General features: G+C 40.8%; 1 protein-coding gene across 1 annotated transcript; it reads left to right on the forward strand.

Moving 5' to 3' along the window:
- The first annotated feature begins 1078 nt into the window (after positions 1–1078).
- LOC142464569 (olfactory receptor 10C1-like) lies at positions 1079–2026 on the forward strand. Its single transcript, XM_075567939.1, has one exon. It carries the CDS (start codon positions 1079–1081, stop codon positions 2024–2026), a length of 948 nt encoding a protein of 315 aa, XP_075424054.1.
- Positions 2027–19191: the final 17165 nt, after the last annotated feature.

Genomic DNA, 19191 nt, shown 5'->3' on the forward strand with positions numbered 1-19191 from the left:
TGACATGAGTGGGAAATAACAGATATTAACTGCAATGAAATGATAAAAGTATTTCTGTAATTGCATGTAACATACAGCATGCAGGGCAGATCTGGAGATAGCTGCAAGGTAGCCTGAAGTGTATACAGTAGCTACTAATTTTTAGAACAAGAACAAGACTTTTAATTACTGCTGGACACGCCACATCCTGACATATTGAGGCTCTGGGAGTGGGTAAGATTTCTCATTTCATGGCATCTTAAAGAAGAACTTTTTGTGGAAGAATTGTGAGTAACATTCTTCTTTGATTCAGAGCATATTATTCACCTCCAATGAGGTTGCAGCGAGGTGATTCTTTCATTTATGACAGTCGCCTTAAGGAGGTTTTGTTATTTCAAACACAAGATACTCACACATTATTACCCACTCCATGCAAGAGTGTGACTCATATGTCTGTGTATTATTGACATTTACAACGATATGCTGGAGCTATATGAGCACCCAATACCCTCTATCTAATTTTTAGAACATGCTAGTTTTATACATTTCTTTCATTCATAAATATAACCCTACATGTTAAAGGATAAAAAGCAGAAGCTTTATGGTAATTTTGGTACTTGTTTCGTAATGAGTAAGAGATACCCTTTTACTGTATTGCTATTTTTTATAAAAGTATCATTTTGTTCTAATTAATGCTGTGACATTCCCTTATAATATACCTCCACTATAAGACCTTACTTAACTGTGTCACTTCTAGCCATGATAGGGATGATATGTATCTTATGTTCCTTTAATTGTGGAGGGGAACACACAACATAAACCTTCAATGTATTGAACTGTTGGCACCTTTAGCGCTATTGCTGTTGGTTATTTATAAGAATCCAATATATTTTGCTGTTGGGTTTAATAGTCTATTCGCTGAATAGAAATAAATATTAGTAAGAGTCAAATAGACAGAATGCAGGAAGATCCTTACTGTGTAAGTGGAAGAGGAGCCTGGAATCAGTGTGATTGTTTTGCTCTTGGTAAATGACTTCCTATGAATACTGATGATAACAAACAGTTCTCTCTCTTTCTCCATGTTATCCTCTCTCAGGTAATGGACAAGTACAACCAGAGCAGAGTCACCGAATTCCTTCTTCTAGGGATGACCGGGAGTCCATTCGGAGTCAGAATCTTTCTCTTTGTACTTTTCCTGGTGACTTACATTAGCACATTAATTGGGAACCTTCTTATCATTGTATTGATTTCAACCATTAGCCAACTCCATTCACCCATGTACCTATTCCTGAGGAATTTATCAGTGTGTGAATTATTGCTAACCACAGTGATTGTCCCTCTTTTGCTACATGTTTTGTTAGCTGAGAAGAGCCTTATATCCTTCAGTGGCTGTTTCTTTCAGTTTTATGTAATGGGTGCTGCAGTAGCTACAGAATGCTTCCTTCTTTCAGTGATGTCTTATGACCGGTATCTGGCTATCTGCAACCCATTGCATTACTTCTCTCTCATGAACCACAAGCTCTGCCATCAGCTGGGCTTCTTGTGTTGGCTGTTTGGTTCTGTGGCGGGAGTAACGACAAATGTCCCAATCTGCACGCTGCAGTTCTGTGGCCCCAATATCATGGATCATTTCTTCTGTGATATGACCCCTCTATTGGATCTTTCCTGCTCAGACACAAACGCTGCGAAGATAACTGTTCGTGTGCTTTCTGCTCCTATACTTTTCTGCCCATTTGCACTCATCTTTTCCACTTACATGTGCATCATCTTGACCATCCTCAGGATGCCCTCAGCCACAAGCAGACAGAAAGCCTTCTCCACCTGCAGCTCCCACCTTGCTATTGTAGCCATGTACTATGGGACACTTGTTATTGTGTATGTGGTACCATCCAAAGGCTACTCATTTAATGCCAACAAGTTCTTGTCTCTGCTCTACAGTGTGGTGACTCCATTATTAAACCCCATTATCTACAGTCTGAGGAACCAGGAGATCAGGGTGGCCCTAAAGAAAATGCTATATGAAATGAAGCAATGGGCACATATTTAAATCTAAACCAATTGTTTTATACACACTGCAATGAAAAATAAATATTTCGATCAATTACAGATCTGTCTGGCATTTATCATCCATTTATTCAAACTGCATGTTCTCCAGGAAATGGATATATTGCACCAAATGCCACTGCTGGGGAGTCCCACAATGCTTTGTGGCAGTGAAGGAATTAACTCATTAGGCTCTGTTATCATTCATGTAGACACACAGATGACACCTCTATTGAGTTCCTTGCCAGGTTGCATTGAAAGAATGCCCATATTTTATTATTGTTACCAAACTTGGTGGTGAAAAGTCTATAGGCAGTGTGCCATGTACAAAGTTAAAGAAACAATCAATGAAAGGGGGAAAACATCAAAACACTACACAATTCTAACATATCAATAGATATAAAGCAAAAAAAAAGTCAATATGGGGAAGGCAGCGGGGGGGGGGGGGGCTTACACTCATTGTTCTTTGACCCGGTACTTGGTATAGTGCCTATAGATTTATCAACTCCTCCTAATATTTTGGTGTTTTATTTTTCCCTTCCCTCCCATTGTTTGCTTATCTTAGACACCATTTTGATAAGAGTATTTTTGAGTATTATTGATATTGGGGATAAGACACCCTTCATTTACCTTAATTCTGTGCATATTTCTGGTTTACACAAGTCATCTCCAACATTAAGGTAAAGACCAAGAAAGTGAATATGATGAAAATGATGATGGTGAGTGAACTTGAGATTGGACGGATTTGCATTCAAGAAATCAATAAAAGAATGTAATTCTTCAACAGTGCCCATCCAGGTGATGAGAAGGTCATCTATATTGTGACGATAAAATGTTACCAAGTGGCAATAGGGATTTCCATCTCCAAACACGTGGGCCGTCTCCCACCAACCCATGAAAGGTTGCCATAGGAGGGCGCAAAGCATGTGCCCATGGCAGTCCCACATGTTTGGAGATAGTAAATAATTATGTGTCAAAAGAAATGTTGTGCTATCCAGATTGAAAATAATGTGTGCTGGTGACAAAGGGGATGAAGATTCCAAAACAATTCAAATAGCTGTGAGACCATGGTGATGTGCTATAATTGTATTCAGTGAAGAGACATCCACAGCAACCAAAATGTGATTTGATACCCAATTGAAATCTGAGAAAAGAGATAGTACATATAAAGTGTCCAAAAGATATGAAGGAAGTGTAGAAATTAAAGGTTGCAAGCAGTGATCAATGTAAACAGAAAGATGCTCACCCAGTGAACCAATGCTAGAAACTATTGGTCTACTTGGTGGAAATTCCAGAGATTTATGTATTTTTGGCAAATGATGGAATATACGAACAATGGGATGACGACAGTAAAGGTATTCGGATTAATAGAGAGAACTAGAAGATCCCTACCCATATCAAGCAAATCATATAATTCCATAAAAAATGGATTAGTTGGATTGGATTTTAATGAAACATAGGAAAGATGATCATTTAACTGTCTGTGGGCTTCAAGATTATAATATTTACTATCCAAGACAACCACTGCTCCACCTTTATCAGCATTCTTTACCACAATGAATTCCTTTTTTTTAATGCGGTAATAGCATTACGTTCTTCCAATCTCAAATTGCTTTGATGTTTCATATTCATTGTGGTACAGATGCCCTTAGAAAGGAGTAATAAATCTCTTTCCACAGCCCTCTGAAAAACATCATAGCACTGGCTCTCATAAAAGGTTGGACAGAATGTTAGAGTTCTAGCCAGATTCTTCTCTTCCAAGAAAAGACGTGAGTGGATCTCGTTGGTCAGTCTGATCATCATGTAGCTCTGTCAAGTCTTGAATGTAACATTGATCTTCAACGGTTAATTGTCTGGTGACATCATATATTGGCATATTGTCACTATCTCCCTCGATATTTGTTTCTAAATTGTCTTTTATGAAAGTGTTGTCTTTTTTTTCTTTGAAAAATCTCTTGAGTGTAAGTTTGAGTAAATTTGTATAGATCTACTACAGTAGAAAAGAGTTTAAAGTCCTTGACTGGTGCAAAACTTAGACCAAAGTTCAGGACTGTAAGTTCTGCTTGAGTCAAGGTGTATTTAGAGATATTAATTACATTGGTATTTTCAATGGTCCTTCCTTTTCTTTGCTGGTGCCACCCACCAACTTGGTCTTTGTTATATATCCATTTCATCTTTGTTTTTTGATGATGGGCGTCTTGATGTTATATTGCAATTCCACTATGTCCTTCCTTGAAGGCGTCTCGTCTGCCGAGGAAACGATGGAATCATTTTCTGAAAAGGAAACACTGTACGGTACAAATTCATTATCGGATAATTCAGAGTCCATATTTCTTCCCATTTTATAAACTAATTTCTGAGATTTTCTAAGAATATATTTTGTTAGTCTTGGAGATTTTTTCTTTTGTAAATGGTTACGAGGGAATGATCTCATAGACTGCGGTTTCTGCCAGATATATATCTGATTTCGTTCATAATTAATTTGATCACGTTCATATTTGTTTTGTTTGCATAATATTTTTTTCAAGATTGTTAATGCGTTGTGCCAGTTTATTATCCATGTGATTACATTTGTCAATGTGTATGAAAGCTTGAAGCTTTGTTTGAAGTTCCTTAACTTGTTTCTCTGCTGAGACTTTTCGTTAAGTTTAAATTGAATAATAAGTTCAATTACTTTAAATGAACATTGACAACAAGTCAAAAGTAAGTGCTTTGGTCACCCTAAGCCACAGTGGTATCCTTTTACTCTTTTGGTAATTTTCTAACATATCCCACCACATTCTCAAGTCTTGGGCTATATACTTTTCTAATCGAAAAAAAAATTGTTTTTAGATCTTGTGTATCTACACAAAATAAGTATTTTTCTCTATCAAAAACTAAATCAGCTTTTTTTGTTTCTTGCATACAGATTGAAGTAATGTGTGTCCATGTCTGGGTGAGCATTCCGGTGTGTATCCATTGTTAGATCGTTAGTAATAATTGACACTCTTTTACAAGTCAGAATTTAAAAAAAAGAGAATACAGTATGTCCAAAAATGTATAAACGTGAAAAATAATACAACATAATAGAAAAAAAAAATGTCATTAGGTTTTCCTAAATTTTATCCCGTACTAAACATTCAAGTAGCTTCCCCACTATTGATGTCAGGCTTACAGGTCTGTAATTCCCCAGTTGAGATCAAGCTCCCTTTTTAAATATGAAATACAGTACTGTAGGCACTAAGTCTGCTTTACGCCAATCTTGTGGTACTGAGCCTGTGGAAATTGAGTCCTTGACTATTAAATATAATGTTTGACTATTACGAAACTTACATCCTTAAGAACTCTTGGATGTATGCTATCTGGGCCAGGTGCCTTATTTACTTTAGTTGTATCAAGCCGCCTATGAACTTGTTTCTCAGTTAACCAATAGTTTGTTAATATAGAGGTGGTGGCTGCCTACTGCAGCACTACAATTGCAATTGATTCTTCCCTGGTAAATACAGGTTCAAATAATTTGTTTAATACCTCTGCTTTTTCCTTATCTCCAATAATTTGCCTGCCCATCTCACACTGAAAGGTTCCTATTTTTTCTTTTCTATTTTTTTTTGTTATTAAGGTACTTGAAGAACTTTTTAGAGTTGATCTTACTTTCTATTGCAAACTTTTTTACATTATCCATTTTTGCTAATGTTATTGCCCTTTTGCAACTTTTGTTACATTCCTTATAATTCTGATATGATGTCTCTGTTCAATCTGAATTAGGAGTTACATAGTAGATGAGGTTGAAAAAAGGCATAAGTCCATCAAGTTCAACCTATGCTAAATTTAGACAACAGATACTTTATCCTATATCTATACTTCCTTATTGATCCAGAGGAAGGCAAACAAAAAACCCTGGTGACATATCATCCAATGATATCTCATAAAGGGAAAAATTAATTCCTTCCCGACTCCAAGATGTTGCAATCGGATTACTTCAAGAATCTAAATGCCTGCCTCTTCTTTTCCATTTCCTCCCCTCCCTGTTTATTTAGCCACATTGGTTTAGACTTGTTCCTTTTATATTTATTACCCAAGCATATACACTGATGTGTTTTTATAACAATGGTTTAAAGACTGCCCATTTATCTTCCACATTTTTCCCTGCAAAAACATCATCCCAATTTATTCCTTGTAGATTATTTCTCAGTTTATAAAAATCTGCCTGTCTAAAGTTTAAAGTCTTTGTTAAACCCAAGTAATATGGTTTTTGATCAGTTATTGCAAATGAGACCATGTTATGATCACTGCTACCCAAATTTTTCCGGACTATTTGTTATTACTTCTCCATTGTTTGATATTACCAAATCCAGTATTGCCCCTCTCCTGGTTGGTTCCTGGATTATTTGGGTCATGTAATTGTCTTTAAGCATCCCCAAAAACCTGTTTCATTTTGTTGTAATGCTAATCTAATTGCCCCAGTCTATGTCTGGATAATTAAAATCACCCATTATGCAAGCAGGACCTAGTTTTGATGCCTTCTCCATTTGCAAAAGTATTTTAGCTTCTTCAATCTCACAGATATTTGGTGGTTTATAGCATATCCCTACAAACATTTTCTTTCAACTTTTACCTTCCCTGCTAATTGCTATCCATAAAGTGTCTACATTTTCATCATTCCCTTCATACATATCTTCCCTTATAATAAGTTATAGATCTGGTTTAACATATAAACATACACCACCTCCTCTTCTGTTTGATAAGTATTAGTAAACATCAAAGGCAATCAGAGATTCTTCAGCTATCCATAGTTGGAATTCTGAAAGGACTGTGCGCATACTGATACCTCTGGGGCAGTTTATCTTGTCTCCTTTCTTCAGAATGTAAAAATAGTGTAATATTGCAAATATAGGAAGGAGGTATTTCTTGGAGCAGTTTATAGACTATACGGTATCTTACAAAATATACATTATGTTACTGGATCAAACAATCAGTTAATTAATTACAGAGTTATCAATTAGTGACACCAGTTATGTTACTTTCTCTAGATACAGTGCAGATTCTTATTTTTTAGAAAAGTTTTGTCCTGTACTTTAGAAGTTGCCTGTTGGACTGTGACTTCTGGTGGGACTTTATGTTGTAATAGTTAAGGGATCTTTGTCTAACTCTCTGGATATCTAAACGTGTAGAGGAAGAAGGAGCACAGCTTCCGCATCCAAAGTGCAAAAATTAGATAGGGCAACTCCCAATGAAGTAAAAAACATTGTATTTATTAAATCAGCTTGGCAATGAGGTAGGGAGCACACCAACGCGTTTTGTCCAATAGGACTTTCTCAAGGTGTATATCAATCAAACTTCTTCAAGTATCCCTGTGCGCAAACTGTAGATCACTGTAATGGAGCGGCCTGTAGGAGAGGTCACAGAAACACATACATGTAGATCTTGTGCTTAAACAACTGTCCCTTTAAGCCAAAACATTACATCAAAGCCTACTCCATTTTGGAGACTTACTAGTCTCACCAGTACCTAACTATCTGACTGGCTAGATAGGCCAGTTCCCAGTCCCAAAATCAAATAATAATTTATCATGGAGCACTATATATCAAAGTCTTATCTGACTGTGCTGGTCCAGCATCTCCAGGTTCTCCAGATGCAGACGTTGCAGTCCTGCTGCTCCAAGGGAGTCGCCTGCCCTATCTCTGTGCAGGCCTCTCTGCTGTGTAGGGCTTTGGGATCCCCACTGTTCCCAGGCAAATGCCTCTGGTGAACAAGCTGGATCTCTGCGGGCTGGAGCTCCATTGTTGCTGGGTGTAAATCCCAGCTGGGTCACAGGCAATCCTCTGTGACCCTCCTCTCTTGCAGGTCAGGAACTGGAAGTCTAACAGAGACTCCAACAGGGACGCTGACAGGTACTCACTTCCTGTCTTTTAAAACCTGTTTAATCAGGCGTCCATTCCATACACCTCTTAGCTCAGGTAGAAAACCTGACACAAGTGTACATTCCTGCCGTGTTAAGGGAGTTAACTCCTTCACTCCCTTACAATCACATATAAAGGTCGCTGAAGCAGAACATTGGGAATATCATAGTTTTCTAGTCTGCTCGGTGTTGGCAGAAATTGCCCTATTTTGGAAAACACAGTTTATCGATGTTTTAGCGTTAATCTCTGCACATCCGGTTCCTTGGTACAAAATTGCAAAGTCCATCAATGTGGGAGGTGAGATCTGAGGTATGTACTTAACTACAAATGTGTGAATAATTGTGAAGTAAGGAATAGAAACAAAACCTGCATTATATTTGATATACACCATTCTTTCAGTTCAGGTGTCACTGATTCCAGGGTGTTTTGGGGTTTTATTGGATACTATTTTTCTTTATTTTTTTAGAACAAAAATATTATATCATATACCTTTTCCCATTAAACTGTAGAACATCAAGTATATGTATATGGGGTGGCACTCTGGTGGCTGTATGAAGCATGGAATTGCACTGGTTGCTGCATGACACATGGGATGGCTCTCTGGTGGCTGTATGACACATGGGATGGCACTCTGGTGGCTGTATGAAGCATGGAATTGCACTGGTGTGTGCATGACACATGGGATGGCTCTCTGGTGGCTGTATAAAGCATGGGATGGCCCACTGGTGGCTGTTTAAAGCATGGTATGGCCCACTGGTGGCTGTATGACACATGGGATGGCACACTGGTGGCTGCATGACACATGAGATGGCACACTGGTGGCTGTATGACTCACATAATGGCACACTGGTGGCTGCATGAAGCATGGGATGGCACACTGGTGGCTGTATGACACATGGGATGGCACACGGCTGGCTGCATGACACATGGGATGGCACACTGGTGGCTGTATGACACATGGGATGGCAAACTGGTGGCTGCATGAATCATGGGATAGCACACTGGTGGCTGCATGAAGCATGTGATGGCTCATTGGTGGCTGCATGAAGCATGTGATGGCACATTGGTGGCTGCATGAAGCATGTGATGGCTCACTGGTGGCTACATGAAGCATAGAGTGGGACTATGGTGGCTGTATGACACATGGGATGGCACTTTGGCGGTGAAAGTGTTAACCAAGCTTATAATAAAGGTCAAACCCACTTGGTTACCCCTGACCTATGTTTTGGGGTCCTAGAGTGTCAGCTCTTGGGCCTGGGCATTGTGTATGCATTACTGTGACTGTGTGTAAAATATGTGACAGTTGCCGTTTTTTTGTGTTTTACCATTTCCAGAGGTGCTGGGACCAGGAGATGTTCAGGAGGTGAGTTTCAGGGTGGGTTTGACTGAGAAACTGGCTGCAGAATGTTGCTATGTATCGGGGTGCCGGAGTTACAGGATTCCCCAAGGGTGTACCCAGGAATCAGGTAAGATTCTGAGACACACTAGAGCACATTGCTCCGGTCAAACTCCCATCCTGAAAACATTCCTGCGACTCACCACTGGGACGCCCTGCTTCAGCACAGAGCAGAAAAAGGTAAAAATGGGACACAAGGGGTTAATGTATATCCCCACACTCCAGGCAGGTATAAGACTGAGGGTGGTTTTACTAAAATACGAGGTTTAGGTTTGTAGTGGTTTGAAATATGTTTAAAGATCCAGTTGCTGTATGTAAGAGATGAAGGCGAGTGTAAAGGGAACCGTTTAGGTTACACTCTATTTCCTGCATCAAAAAACTGTAACACATTGTAGCAGCAGCATGTGTATATTTTACCACACATAAGACAGGCCACAATATATTGTATTACATGGGTATAGTTTAATGTGCGTATATGTTGATGCTCTGTGGGTGAACTGTGAGATTTGTGGGCAAAATGGTGGTTTGGGCACATGTTCTCTCACTACTCTGAAGCCAGGTGACCAGTGGGGGGAAGATGACAGTTTTGTTGCACACGCTCAGTCACTGTTCTGAAGCTTCTGAAGGCTACCTGTGTTTCTAGCGGAGCATGCCCATTGACCAGGGATAAAATTCCAACGCAGTGATTCACTGCAGACTGACAGGATGGACTTTTGGGAGTTTTTAAAAAGTATTGCAGTCAGTCAGAGATTTAGATTCATCAGTTCCATCTAAGTTTTTCATGAGTTCCATCAGTTCCATCTTGTGTGATTCACCTGAGATTCAGTCCCATTTGAGAAGTTCCAGCTCTGAGTAAATCGCCCAAATTTCTCAGACCCTAAGTGACCAGAATTCAACAGCAAGAGGCCACAGGAAGGAAAAGTGTCCAGGAATTATTTTGCTGTGTGTTTGCAACTAGAAAAGATTAGTTTTTGTTATCCCAGTTTCCAAAGTAAGTATGTCTTTTTCCTGTAATTTGTGTAACATAGTTGTGTACGTCCGTTATGTGAATAAACGCAATTTATTTTTATCTTTCTGCTTTTCTCAATCAATCAATGATCCCGGAAATTAAAAGTCTTAAAAAGATTGGTCTACCATGACAGGCACTCTGGTGGCTGTATGATGCACAGGATGGCATTCTGGTGGCTATATGACATATGGGGTTGCACACTGCGTCATGGGGTGGCACAACACGTTTCTCTGGTGAATACCCAGCTTCGTCAGAAGTAATTTCATGTCTACATCTACTCACATTAATATAGCCATAGCCCTGTGTCTATTGGCTAATACAAAGACACTAAACAAACAAGTGAGAGAGATGGTGCAAAACTAGTTTACAAAATCAGTATAATAAAGTACAATGGTACAAAGACTGATCTTTTCAGGCATAAGTTAAAAATGGCATAAAATATACATTTACAAAATCCAAAGATCTACATCAATAGGTGATACTATCCTAAACTAACAAGTTGGAATAATCTTATTCCTCTGATATAGTAGGTGCTACTGTACATAAAGAAATCAGAGAAAGAAAATATCAATAATCATTCTGTATTACATTGGACAATTCTAGCAGAATCCACCATTCAAGAGATATGAAGTTAAAAGTTTTAAGATAAAATCAATAATTGTAATCAAATATTAATATACTAAAAAAATTAATTATAAAATTCAAAACAGCAGACCCAAGTTGAAAGACTTTAAAAAAGTATATATAAAAATATATATTTTCTTACATAATATTCATGTAAATGAATAGAAACCTCATATCCGAAAAATTAAGTCTTCTATGTACGTGATCACATAGTATAAAACATATAAGATAAAAAAAACATATAAAAAGAAGATCAAGGCAATGAAATTAAAATAATCACCCTATAAAAACGCTTACTGTAGTTCAATGTCAACATCGAGTCTCTTTACTTTAACCTGTGGATGTCTCCTTTTTGGTTAACTGAATGTCTCTATTCCCCTCCAGTGCTTCATCACCTGTTTGACCCCCTGGTATTTTATAGCCCTGTGGGGTCGCCCTGGTGGTGCACACTAAAGTGTCTAGAGACACTGTGGGTCAGAACTTTTCTTTCAATGTTGCTTAAGTGCGCAACGATCCTTATATGCAGGGGTCTGGTAGTCTTACCCAAGTACTGGAGACCACATGGGCACTCCAGCACGTAGATAACATGATCTGTTTTGCATGTTATGTGACTCTTAATCTGAAAAAAATTTCCTGTAATATTTGACACACATTTTAATCTTTCGGGAGATTTAAATTTCCAGGCTTTACAGCTAAAACACCCATAAAAGCCTTTGATCTCGCTAAGCCAATTACTTTGAACCTTTTCTCGACAAAAGGCACTCGGTACCAATTGATTCTTCAAATGTTTGGATTTCCTAAAAATCAACCCTGGGTGATTGGGAACAAAATCTTTTAAAACTGGATCACTTTTAATAAGATGCCAATGTGTGTATATAATTGGTTTGATTTTATTCGCATCTTTGCTATATTTTGTAAAAAAAATGCCCATTCTAATTGATATTTGGCACCTTCTTTCTTATTTTTCTTTTTCACATTAATTATGTCTTTCCTTTCTAAGTCACGAGTTTTGTTAAGCGCCTCAGTGATTTTTTCTTGCGTGTAGTTTCGATCAAATAATAGTGAAAAAGAAAAAAAATGGTGTAATTAGCGCTTCAAGCTATATTAATGTCAGGAATCGGCGATCTCCGCGCTCCTCACACAGAGCACTTTCTCCCCTCAGTGAGTCCCTGGACACACAACACAATCCTGCCTTACCGGCCTCCGCGGCTCCCCGCCCCTGCCGCCATCGCGCAATCACTCCCCTCGGCGATTCCTCTGCTCAGCGCCGGGCGCACCCATGCCCTCCCACGCGCACACCTGCACCACCCTCTGGTGCAGTCCACGCGCGTACACGCGTTACGGAGCACACTCATTCTGCACACTCTTCTTCCTGTCCCCCGGACCTCAGACTCCGCCCCCGCACACTGCACGGGCATACTCCACCCCCCAAGCCTTATGCAGGTGAACCGCAAGAATGTAGGGGTTTCCTAAACCAGTGTGAGGTGCAGTTTGAAATGGCCCCCTATCTCTACAATACTGGTCGCAAGAAGGTAGCCTACATTTATAACCTCCTAACTGGCAGCGCCCTGGCTTGGGCTTCCCCGGTTTGGGAGCGATGTTCTGACCTTACCCAAGATTACCCAGCATTTAAAGCCGAGTTCCAACAAGTATTCGATTCCCCCGCTCGTCGGGAGATGGCATCTGTTTCTCTCCTCCAGATCACTCAGGGACGGCGAATGGGGACACAGTATGCTATGGAATTCCGGACTCTAGCAGCCGAGACTAACTGGGGACAAGAGGCTCTCGTCTCCGTATTCTGGCAAGGCCTGGCAGATCCCATGAAAGATGAACTCTCTCACCAACCCAGGCCAGATCAATTGGAGGTCCTCATTGATTTGGCCGTCCGAGTGGATGAACGTATCCAGGTACGCCGCTCAGAGCGTCAGCGCACTCGCTTCCATAACTTTCAAGTTCCTTTCTCCTGTACTCCCAGCAGCACCCCTGCACTCCCAAGTGCTACCACACCTTTTCGTCCTGCACTGGAGTTGCCAGAGCCAATGCAATTGGGGGTACAACGCATCCACACATAGATACGGCAGTTCCGCCACGCCGGGGGATTGTGTTTCTACTGCGGATCCATGGAGCATCTGGTTCAGGAGTGTCCACTGCGTCCGGGAAACGGGAACACCCAGTGAGTACAGAAGGGCTCTCTCTGGGTGTAATGTCTCCACGTCCCCTCCATAAAGGTGAACTCCCTAAGAAACTTACATTTCCAGTCTCCCTTTCATGCGATAAGTTCCAGACTTCTACCGCCGCTTTCATTGACTCAGGAGCTGGAGGAAACTTCGTGGACCTTGAATTCGCCAGGCTAAACCGCATACCGCTCGTGAGGAAGAAAGTTCCTATCACACTCGGCGGTATCGAGGGACGTCCACTTACCCCGGCACACATCTCCTTAGAGACGGTCCCCTTGCTTCTGTCCACACATCTGCACAAGGAGATCTTAGTTTTCGATGCCATTCATGCTCCTGGGATACCCATCACCCTTGGTCTTCCTTGGCTACAGCTTAACAATCCTCTCATTGACTGGACTTCCTCCGCTCCCATCTCCTGGAGGCCGAGGTCAGGCGAGACTTATCAACTGCTGGCCAATACCTCTGTTCCTGAGGTTATTCTACCTTCTGTTTACCACCAATTCCGGGACGTTTTCAATAAGGTACAGTCAGACCTTTTGCCGCCACACAGGACTTACCATTGTCTGATCGATCTGGTTCCAGGTTACTCCCTACCCAAGTCCAAGACCTACCCCTTGTCGTTACCAGAATCTCACGCTATGGATGAATATATCCAGGAGAATCTCAAGAAAGGCTTCATTCGTCACTCCAATTCCCCAGCAGGGGTTGGGTTTTTCTTCGTCAAGAAAAAGGACGGGTCGTTGAGGCCTTGCATCGATTACAGGGGTTTGAACCGCATAACTATTAAAAATTGCTACCCCCTTCCCCTTATTACCGAACTGTTCGATAAATTAAAGGGGGTCAAGATTTTTTCCAAGTTGGATCTACGTGGTGCCTATAACCTGGTGTGCATCAGGAAGGGGGATGAATGGAAGACTGCCTTCAACACGTGTAGCGGACACTACGAGTATCTTGTAATGCCTTTCGGCTTATGTAATACTCCCACTGTCTTCCAGGATTTCATCAACGACGTCTTTCGTAAGGTACTCAATATTTTTGTAATAGTATACTTGAATGATATCCTGATTTTTTCCAAAGATCTCCAGGACCATATACGTCACACCTCCTACGTCCTTTCCTGTCTCCGTGAACACCATTTGTACGCCAAGCTGGAGAAATGTACCTTTCATCAGACCTCTACTCCGTTCCTGGGGTACATCATTTCGATGAGGGTTTTATGATGGATTCCTGTAAACTTCAAGCAGTTACTGAATGGCCAAGACCCAATTCTCTCAAGGCCATACAATGTTTTTTAGGGTTCGCTAATTACTATCGTAAGTTTATACGGAATTTTTCTTCCATTGTGGCACCTCTCACTGCGCTCACCAAAAAAGGAGCTGATACTTCTGCATGGTCATCCGAGGCCCTCTCTGCCTTCGAGACACTCAAGGAAGCTTTTATTTCCACACCTATTCTCCGTCATCCCAACATTGAACTTCCCTTCGTCCTGGAGGTTGATGCTTCTGATTGCGGCGCTGGAGTCGTTCTTTCTCAGAGACCTACACCTAGAGATACGTTACATCCCTGTGCATATTTTTCCAAGAAATTCTCATCCGCCGAGAGGAACTATGACGTGGGTAACAGGGAACTTCTGGCCGTGAAGATGGCTCTTCAAGAGTGGAGACCCCTGCTGGAGGGGTCGAAAGAGCCGTTTACCATACTCACGGACCACAAGAACCTTCTTTACATAGAAAACGCTCAACGCCTTTGTCCACGACAGGCTCGTTGGGCTCTTTTTTTTCTCGATTCGATTTTCACCTTTCCTATATCCCCGGGACCAAGAACGTAAAGGCAGACGCACTCTCCCAAATACATTCTTCTGAAGAGAGACCAGAGGAACCTTTGGAGACCATCCTTCCACAAGAGAGGATTCTCGCCACGTCTTCTTTCAAGAATCTTGACAAGATTTTGCACTCCCAGAGACGCATTACCAAGGACTTGGTCGTTCCCGACAACAAACTCTTCGTACCTTCCAAATTTGTTCCAGAGGTCTTGTCTTGGGGTCACTCCTCTAAATCTGCAGGTCATCCAGGTTTTAAGAAGACTACTGATTTCATTCGTCGGAATTTCTGGTGGATTCTCAAGATATTCTCAAGATATTCTGGAGTTTACCTGCGCCTGCCCCAGGTGCGCTCAAAGCAAGACTCTCCGTCAAAAGCCTCAGGGGTTTCTGTTACCTCTTCCAGTTCCCGACCGCCCCTGATCCCACATTTCAATGGCCTTCATCGTGGAGTTGCCCAGGTCCAGAGGAATGAACACTATCTTGGTGGTCGTGGACAGGTTCTCGAAGATGTCCCATTTTATCCCACTTAAGGGATTACCCACCTCCCCCGCCCTTGCTGATATCTTTACAGAGCAGATTTTCCGGATTCATGGGATTCCTTCATCCATTGTTTCTGACAGAGGTTCTCAATTTGTATCCAAATTTTGGAGAACTTTCACCAAGAGATTGGGCATCTCTTCTTCTTTCTCTTCTGCCTATCATCCACAGTCCAATGGACAAACAGAAAGAATCAATCCATCCCTGGAGAAATACCTGAGATGTTTCATATCCGATTCCCAGGATGATTGGGCTCAACTCCTTCCTTGGGCAGAGTACGCCTTCAATTCTGCAAAAAACGAAGCCACCCAGGAGTCGCCCTTCTTTATAAATTATGGGTTCCACCCTCCCTGTCTACCCATCTCCAACATCCCTTCTGGAGTACCAGCCGTAGATGAACGCATTTCTTCCCTCCAAACCGCATGGTCCAGGATTCAGTCTTTCCTTCTCGACTCCTCCCGCAGATCGAAACTACAGGCCGATCGTCGTCGTTGTTCGGGCGTCCAGTTACAAGCCAGGGGATTTGGTATGGCTCTCCTCTAAGAATATCCACCTCAAGGTATCATCTCCTAAACTGGCACCCAAGTTCCTGGGTCCCTTCCCTATTTGTGTACAAATCAATCCTGTGGCATTCCGGCTCCAACTACCACACAGTATGAAGATTCCCAATGTCTTTCATGTGTCCCTCTTAAAACCATTCATCACCAGTCACTTCTTTCCGGATCAGACTCATAAACCGGACCCCATTACTGTCCAAAATAATGAGGAATACGAAGTTCACTCTCTTTTGGATTCTCGCCTATCCAGGGGCCAGCTCCAGTTCTTGGTGCAATGGAAGGGCTTTGGCCCTGAAGAGAGATCCTGGGTACCTTTAAAGGACATTTATGCCCCTGCCCTTCTTAAGTCCTTCAGGAAAAAGTTTCCAGAGAAACCGTTCATGGACCGTCTGGAGGCCGTTCCTGAAGAGGCGGGTACTGTCAGCAATCTGAGACAAGACTTGTCTCGTTTGTCTTGTCTCTGTATCTAAGTAGCAGTTTTTCACTATGATGTTTTTTTCTGTTTGCTTTTCATATGCTACGTAACAACTTGCTGTGGATTCTGGAAGTACAAGATTGGACATACATTTTCTTGGTATTCCATCCATTTGGACTTTATACAGACCCACTTTGGACTTTTTAAGGCGCCGGTTTGTATTGGTTGTTTTCGATCAAAAAATGTCACTTAAGATTTGAGATCGTAGTTCAAATACATCATTGTCACTGCAATTCTTCTTAATTCTTCTATATTGCCCATATAGAATGTTCTCCACCCAGCGTTGGTAGTGACAACTACTATTCAGGATACAATGGTTATTATCAACTGGTTTAAAAAAAGTTTTAGTTTTTAAAACCTTCCTTCTATATAGATGGTAAAATCTAAAAAATCAATTGTAGTTGGACTAAAATTATACGTGAATTTAAGATTCAAATCATTACCGTTTAAAAGTGACATAAAATTATTGAGGCTTTCTGGGTCCCCTGGGAATTTGCTGTTTGCATAGACTACACAGACACCGTCCCATCCACCCCACCTTGCTACTATCAAGCCTTAATGACTCCACCGGGCTGCCAAGGTCCTCTCTCCATTCATTCTGTCTTTAGCGCACAGAATTAGAAAAACTATGCTCTGCCCGCCTTCTCTTCCTATTGCATGACACGCATAGCCTAAGCGTTCCATACCCACGCATGCGCAAAGAGAGAAAGCACACAAGCCCTGCTTTTTAGTCTTTCAGTAACTTGGTGTATCATGCGACAATCGGTTGAAAATAAAAAAAGAAACGGGTGAATCATTTTGGGCACATAGAGAAATCATATAAATAAAAAGGTATAGACTGTACATTATTTACACACTTTGCAAATGCTACTGTCCACTGTATGTACATTGACTCCTTGTAACACATGGGTTTTGTGAGGGGATTAATAAAAAAATAATTTGAGTCCTCTGAATGTCAAACAAAAAGCAAGGGGATTAGTGGAAACACCTTACAGCCAAGTTACACAAATGAATCTCCTTCAGCATCAGAAGGGTGTCTTATAGCATTGCACCCCTTAGTAAATAGGGGCAATTATCTACCCACATCTTCCTTAATTAGAGGACATAAACATTTTGTGCAGGGCAATTGAAGATGAAAAGACATATACAAATAATGTACAGTAATATAACTAATATAGTAAGTAAGGAGGTGTCGCTTGGACAAGTTTATAAATTATTGTATAAAATATACACAATGTTACTGGATCAAACAATGAAATAATAATAGAGTTATCAATTAGTGACTCCAATTCTGTTACTCTCCCTAGATGCATTGCAGATTCTTCTCTGATTGGTGAATATTATTTGAGAACAGTTCTGTCCTGTACTTTAGAAGTTGCCTGTTGGACTGTGACTTCTGGTGGAACTATATGTGTAATAGTCAAGGGATGTTTGGTTAATTCTCTGGATATCAATCAGACTTCTTCAAGTATTCCTGTGCGCTAACTGTAGATCACATATAAAGGTCCCTGAAGCAGAACATTGGGAATATCCTCATTTGCTAGGCTGCTCAGTGTTTGCAGTAACGTCCCTGCGTTGGAAAACACAGTGTATCTGTGTTAAAGAGATAATCTCAGCACTACAGGTTCCCTGCTGCAGAAAGTGTGTTAAAAGGATCATCTCTGCACATGAGGTTCCCTGTATCAAAAATATAGACTCCATCAAGGTGGGAGCTGAGATCTAAGGTATGTACTTAATTACAAATAAGTAATACTTAGTTAAAGTCAGGAATGGAAATAAAAACTTCAGCTGTGACTGTTTTTAGCTTAATGGTTCTGGTTAGTGATGAACACCTTAAATGTGACATGAGTGGGAAATAACAGATATTAACTGCAATCAAATGAAAACAGTATTTATGTATCTGCATGTAAAATACAGCATGCAGGGCAGATCTGGAGATAGCAGCAAGGGAGCCTGTAGTGCATACAGTAGCTACTAATTTTTAGAACAAGAAAAAGACTTGTAATTACTGCTGGACACGCCACATCCTGACAAATTGAGGCTCTGGGAGTGGGTAAGATTTCTCATTTTATGGCATCTTAAAGAAGAACTTTCATCTGGGAGAATTGTGGGTAACATTCTTGTTTGATTGAGAGCATATTATTCACCTCCAATGAGGTTGCAGCGAGGTGATTTTTTTCATTTTTGACATTCGCCTTCAGGAGGTTTTGTTATTTCTAACACAAGATACTCACACATTATTACCCACTCCATGCAAGAGTTTGTCTCATATGTCTGTGAATTATTGACATTTACATTGAAAATTGTCCTCCTCTGCGCTGGTCTTTACAAATCAAATCAGTGCTCAGTGACATATGTTTTATTACATTTTAGTTATCATGTGGATCTGTACTATGTTGTTTTTTTCCTTTTTAATCATATCCCAATTGAGACAACTTCAAAATAATTGTACCCATTCACCTTCAAACGGTGACAACGTTAAAGACCAGTACTGCATTGTGAGTTGCATGTTTGCGTTCAATGAATGTATCTATGTGAAGGGTGAAAACAGAAATCCTTTACCCTTAGGGTGTATTCCATAGCACTCTTTATCCAAGGTTTATCTCCCATGTTTGGAGTCATTAACAGTTGCAGTCTGATTTGTATTATCTACCGTCGTCCCCTTGTTTAATCGGCGGGGAATGAACCCGAGG

This window comes from Ascaphus truei, chromosome 13, assembly GCF_040206685.1.
Source record: "Ascaphus truei isolate aAscTru1 chromosome 13, aAscTru1.hap1, whole genome shotgun sequence".
NCBI lineage: Eukaryota > Metazoa > Chordata > Amphibia > Anura > Ascaphidae > Ascaphus > Ascaphus truei.

Excerpts from the sequence above, each read along its gene's own strand:
- LOC142464569 (XM_075567939.1), top strand. The coding sequence starts at position 1,079 with ATGGACAAGTACAACCAGAGCAGAGTCACCGAATTCCTTCTTCTAGGG.